General features: G+C 35.9%; 1 protein-coding gene across 1 annotated transcript in view; it reads left to right on the forward strand.

Moving 5' to 3' along the window:
• The window catches only part of LOC120084222 (Zn-dependent exopeptidases superfamily protein), a 30,012-nt gene extending 24,677 nt beyond the window's left edge, over positions 1-5,335 (forward strand). Inside the window, exons 13-16 of the mRNA XM_039040129.2 lie at positions 2,634-2,774; positions 2,957-3,041; positions 3,148-3,586; positions 4,664-5,335. Of these exons, the coding sequence (XP_038896057.1) occupies positions 2,634-2,774; positions 2,957-3,041; positions 3,148-3,586; positions 4,664-4,928 (930 nt within the window). The 3' untranslated portion in view covers positions 4,929-5,335. The remainder of the gene's footprint in view (positions 1-2,633; positions 2,775-2,956; positions 3,042-3,147; positions 3,587-4,663) is intronic.
• Positions 5,336-6,451: the final 1,116 nt, after the last annotated feature.

The following is a 6,451-nucleotide window of genomic DNA, read 5'->3' on the forward strand; positions in this document are numbered from 1 at the left end:
ATTATAAAGAATAAAATATTAAACCAATATGATGTAATATGCATATAAAGTATTTAATAAAAACAAAAAATTGTCATTATGGAGTCCTCGAAGAAACAACCACCCAATTAATTTTAATAATTATAATTTTCAAATTGTTAGATGATTTTTCCGTTTCTCGTAGTTTTATTTCCTCATTGCGTGTGACTCTTCATTTTCTAGGTTCCATAGTTTTTTTTATTTCATTTCTTCTCTTTTTTTCAGACTCGGCTTTTCATTTTCATCTTCCCTTTTTCTATTTCATCTTCTACTTCCCTCTTTTCTTTTGTTTCACTTCATTTCTTCGTTGGCGGTTGTGGCCATAGCCGACACAAAGTCGCCTTCTCCTTTGACAAATCGCGGACAACAATATTTTTTTTTTCTTATTTTTTTTTTTAAATTTCTTGAATTGAAAGTTGCAATTTCATACGTTTTTTACGATACAACTTCCTTTTTCTTTTTCTTTTCTTTTTTATTTTTTTAGAGAAGAAACATTTCATTGAAAAAATGAAATATGGGGAAACCCCAAACATCTATAGGTGATTACAAAAAGATCTTCAATTGGAAACTAAATAAGAAAGAGTAAAGTTCTTAAAAGGGTGCCCAAATTTGCACCAATAAAAAGCGGTAGACACGACAAGATCAATAAAAGAGTCAAAAGATGAGATGGAGTCCCTAAAGAGACGCTTGTTACATTCACCCCATAAGGCCCAGGAAAAAGCACGCAGAATAGCCAGCCAAGTCATCATGTTTGTGCCAGTAAAAGGGTGTCCCACCAAAAGGGAGACAAGAATGTCCAAAATATTATGGGAACAAACGATTGACCACCCAAAAGCATCCAAAATTTTGTTCCAGAAGCAGGAGGCAAAGGAACATTGTATAAACAGATGAGCAAGGGACTCAACCTGAACGTTGCGCATAACACATCAAGAAGGAGAGAGACACATATAAGGCATGCGACGTTGGAGATGATCTGCAGTATTGATGGCACTATGTCTAAGCTCCCAAAAGAAAATTTTAATTTTCATAGGATAATGATCCCGCCAAATGACAGAGTATAAATCCATACTCTCTCACAGGAGGCTCAGAAAAAACCATTAAGTCATCAATGGGAGATTTCATGGAAAATGACGAAGGTGGGCCAATTAACCATCTCTACGAATTGGGCACAACACGAAATCTGACAGTAGACAGTAATAGAGATAACGAAACCCATTTGTGAATTTCAGAATCACGAAGATTACGACGAAGACGTAGGTTCCAAGACTCATAATCCGCAAGCCACACCTCAGCCACCGTAATATCGGGAGACCTAGTAAGCCAAAACAAACGAGGGAAAACCACAGAGAGAGAACACCACAACTAAGCCCATGGTCTTTCCAAAAGGAAAAAGTAGAGCCCGAGTCAAGGGAGCACTGAGTGCGAGAAGCAACCAAATCAACAGTCCGACAAATAAACCTCCATCGGGATTTGACCAAAGTACGAGGAATCGACGACCATATACATGAAGGAGAGTAATATTTAGCCTCAATAAGTTGCCTCTGCAATGCATCATGTAAAAACCGCCAAATCCATCTGGCTAGAAGAGCAGAATTACGACATCAAAAGTTACCTATACCAAGGCTACCCAGAAGCGTAGGATGCTGAATGGTTGCCCAATTCACATTATGCATGCCATCCTCACCATGGGAACCCTCCCAAAGAAAGCCATGAATAAATTGCTCGGAAAAGAGAGAGGTAGTATGTAGGCCACCCTAAAGAGAGAGAGAGTTTGTAGGCAACCTTGAAAGGGTGGCTTGGATGAGAGTATGCCTTCCGCCTTTAGATATATAAGCATACTTCCAGTTATGGAGCTTCTGTTGAATTCTCTCAACAACAGGGTGCCAAAACCTTATAGAATTGGAGTTGTCTCCCAATGGGAGACCAAGATAAGTCACGGGCTAATGGCCTCATTTTCATCCAAATGAATTCACCATCCAGTCCAAATCATCCTCGGGAAGGTTAACCCTTAACTACTCACTCTTAGAGAAATTAATAGACAAACCAAATGCTTGTTCAAAGTCTGTTCAAAACACAGATTTTCTGACTCCACTCACAACACCCCAAACACAAATTTTCTAACTCAACTCAATCGAACTCTGCACCCCAAACACAGACAATCTAACTCCACAGATAATCTAACTTCTCAAATAATAATTACCAGCTCAACTTAACTTTGCACGCCAAACGTTCCGTTATGGACTAAATTGACACACTCTCCATATCTCACCTTTTTATGTACCCTTATTTTATGCATATCTGAAATGTTGCTGCAACATTTAAAATCTTAAAACTGTGTTTAGGCATTTTCAAAACTCTGGAGACTGCTACTTAGTTGTGTTCTAAATTTGATAAAATGTTCATCCAAACTCTTGAGAATCTGAGGCCATTACCTTTTTTCGTATTGGATATTTGATCTATTTTGTTATACTAGTGCTGTATGGTGCCCTAGTAATATATTCAACTATTCCGTTGATATTTTGTTCTATAACCTACGATGCACAGGGTAACTACAGTCATGCTGGATGAAATTTTTTATTTGAACCTATTATTTTAGCAAGATATTGCTTCTGTAGGTTTCATCTTCCAAGAATGAGACATGGAACGCCTTGAAGCTTGCTCGAGAGTCACTTCCATTAGAGAACATAAAAGTCTCACCAGCTAGTACTACAAATCCAGGGATACCGCCATCTTCCTTGATGGCATTTCTGGCAAAGGTTTTCAACAACATACTTGATGATACTATTATTTACCCTCTATTGTCCAAACCCTCTGATCTATATTATTTCTTTTTTGACAAAGAAACAAAACACACACACACACCCAAATTAGAAACGAAAGGCACTCAATTTAAGGTTTGAGACCTTGATTATTTGACAAGTTTGTTTGGTCCATGCAGAACCCTCAGATCTCTGGGGTGGTATTAGAAGACTTTGATACTAGCTTTACCAATCAATTTTACCAAAGTCACCTCGATGATTTACGTTAGTTATCTATGTTGTTTTCTTTCTTCCTTTCTCATTCGTCGTCATCACAATTATTTATAGCTGGTCTTGCTTTTTCTTATTTCTCATATTTTTTGCAATCCAGATAATATAAACTCATCGGCTATTGAAGCAGCTGCTTTACTTGTTGCCCGAACTCTTTACATTCTTGCAACCAACAAAAAGGAATTGAGTAGTTCTGCCCTAACTGCTATCAAAGTGAACACGTCGTTGGTTGAAGAGCTTATAGGATGTCTCCTTAATTGTGACCCTGGTCTCTCTTGTGAGTTGGTGAAGAGATATATTTCTCCCTCCAGTGTTTGTCCAAACCATTACGTTGGTGTTATCCTTGATGAACCTTCGTCTACTCCTTATCCTGGTTATGTTCATGATGTTTCAAGATTTGTTTGGAACTTTTTGGCTGACAGAACATCTATTCCTAAAGAGAATACTAGCTCAGTCTGTTCACAAAATTGTGACGACAAAAGTGAGGTGTGCATTGGAGCGGAGACTGGAAAAGGAACTTGTGTTATATCAACTACCAGGTATGGTTATATTTACAGGCATACTTCTTTATTACAAAAGCGTATTGGTGGACACGATATACTTAGATATTGCATCAAAATTTAAGTGAAAGAACATCTTTTTCGTAATTTTTTTTTTCAATTAAATTAAAGTAAAGAATACTACAAACTTCAAATGTAGCAAATTAAGTATAGCTCAATTAGTTTAAGGCATTAATCTTCTATTAAGAGGTCGGATGTATGTCACCCTACGTGTTAGACTGCGAAGGTGTCTTGAGGAAGGATTGCCCGAGAGAGTGTTGATGCCAGTAATGTAGAGGTGTAAGTGGGTTAGTCTGTTCTGCCACCAAAACTGATGTCACACTCCAAATGGGAAGTCAAGAACATTGATGTGATCTTTTTTCTTCTTTTTGGTGGGGGGGATAAAGGAGAGCTATGTACTTGCCCCCCCTTACCCTTTATTTATTTATTATTTTCCCTCTTTCTGATGAGAAAAGGTGTATGCTGTCCAACTTTAACTTAAATAGCAGACGCACAAAATTGGTCATGTCTTTGTCATTTTTCCCTTAAATGGGAAACCAACTTTGATTAAAAGGAAAGAACAGAGATTGAAGAGAGACCTAAAAGGGAAAGGGCCGACCAACCCATAAGAGGGGATTATCCTTTTCTCTCTCTCTCTCTCTCTCTCTTTTTTTTTTTTTTTTAAAAAAAAGAAAACCCAGCTTGTGTGACTTACCCATTGTTACTAGCTTTTCTTTCTTTCGGACGGTCCACTCTTTACATCGCCATAATATCTTAGTTTTAACATATTATTTCATCTTGTTCATAATCTTTTTTTATTCATCAATAAAATTTTATTCTTAAAAAAATAATCTTCTACATGCCCTTTTTCCATGGATGGTCATATTGAGGAGCTCAGTTTGTTTCTTGGCTGATTGCTTCCACATCCAATCTGAGGAACAACATGCCGTACTCTCAAACCTTTTTTTTTTTTTTTGAAATAGAAAAGAAATAAACTTGCATATTAGTTACACTGCAAATGCCCTTTAAAATGACTTCCTCCCTTCTCTTGTTAACATCTGTAGTTATTTGCCACAGGTACATTCCAGCATACTCAACAAGATTGAAGTTCGAATCTGGATATTGGAATGTGCTTCCTCCAAATTCATCTGACCCGCTGGGGGCTGTCGATCCAGTTTGGACAGAGAGCAATTGGAATACCATAGGGCTCCGGATGTATACCATCCAAGCTACTGCTTATGATCGATTTGTTTTACTTGGAGGCATTACTACCACAATCTTAGCTTATTTTGCAATAGTAGCCGTGCAAAGCTCCATTATAAAGGCCTTGAAGAGAGATTGATAGTGTTTTAGGTTAATTAATGGAACTACTAAATGAAAAGGCTGAGAAAAATAGGACAGTTAGATCATTTTCATGCTAGTTGCAGAGGTGTTGTATTGTTTAATTTTGCAACCCTCTTGTCTCCCATTGGCGAATGGCCGGATCTGTTGCCTTTGAAGCTTTACATGTTAGTTCACAAATGATTGGAGTCTGGACGAGATTCTGTATAGTTGCTTCTTTATCTGTTTCCAGTTTGTGATTCTTGTAGTTAATCTTCTCTCAGGTGCAGCATCCACACATGATATACTTGCCTGATCATTACAGAAACAGAAAAGCCATCGACAAAGACATTTCTGTATATTTGATTGAACAGTTTATTGGAATTGAAAATAGACAGATAATTCAACTGTTCTGGGCACCATTTTTAAGATTCACTTGTTCAGTTTTCTTCCCCAACATATTCTATGAATTGAGTTCGCTGGGTCATTCTTCATTTTGATTTTTTAGTTTTCAATAATGCTTTCTAGATATGCATTCTTTGGAAGTGAAAATTTATTGGTTTTTCAGCTGTATGGAAAAAGAAATTGTATGCACTTTGGGATGTTTGGGAGCATTTTTAGACGTGCAGAGAGGGAGTAAGGGTAAGTATCTGAACTGTGGGATTAGTAAAATAAAGTATGTATATAGAGACACCATTGAGTGTGTAGAGAAGGATTTCATATAATTAAAAGTTAGGACAGAAGAGAAGTCAGAGAGTATATTACGTTCAGTTTGGAAAAATTTTATATAAAACTTATAATTGTATCGATCAAACTCTGAACTTTGATAAATAGATCTATTTAGACTCTGTTTTAATTTTCTTTAAGAATCGTTTACTCTAATTGTCAATTTTATAAAATTGACATTTGAAGAAGTCTACACATGTTTGAGAATTAATGCATAGATGATTTTTAAAGGTAGTCATAATGAAACGTCTAAATGAATTAACTTATGAAAATTTAGAAGTTTAATTGACTTATATTATGAGTTCCACATGATATTTTGGTCGAATGAAACATGAAGGAGGGTGTAGATTGATACACTTACGAAAATTTAGGATTTAAATTGATACAATTTAATTAGTCTAGGGTGCTAATTGATTTGATATAATCCCATAGTTTAGGGGTATGAATTGATATTTGTCTAACCGTTTTTATAGGAATGAAAACTAAAACTTAGAAATATCAATTTAGTATATACTTAGCAATTTAACATAGCAATCATGTATAAATTTTTAGTATATACCTAGCATGTAGTATTGCACCTTATGTATCTCATGTTCATTTTGTAAATAAAAATGGCACGAGTTACCAGTAGTGTTCAAAGTTAGTGTGCATTTAGTTTCTTAACTTTAAAAAGTGTAATAGATTTTTAGTAAATAGCATCTCACTTTATGTACCTTACATCTGGAATTTCAACTTTGTATCAAGTAGGTTTTAAAATTTTCAATTTGAATCTAACGTTTGACCTCTTTGGTGTTTTTAAAAATTCGTGGGCATATTAGA

The sequence above is a fragment of the Benincasa hispida genome, chromosome 1, assembly GCF_027475165.1.
Source record: "Benincasa hispida cultivar pf3 chromosome 1, pf3_genome.v1.1, whole genome shotgun sequence".
In the NCBI taxonomy this organism is placed as follows: Eukaryota; Viridiplantae; Streptophyta; class Magnoliopsida; order Cucurbitales; family Cucurbitaceae; genus Benincasa; species Benincasa hispida.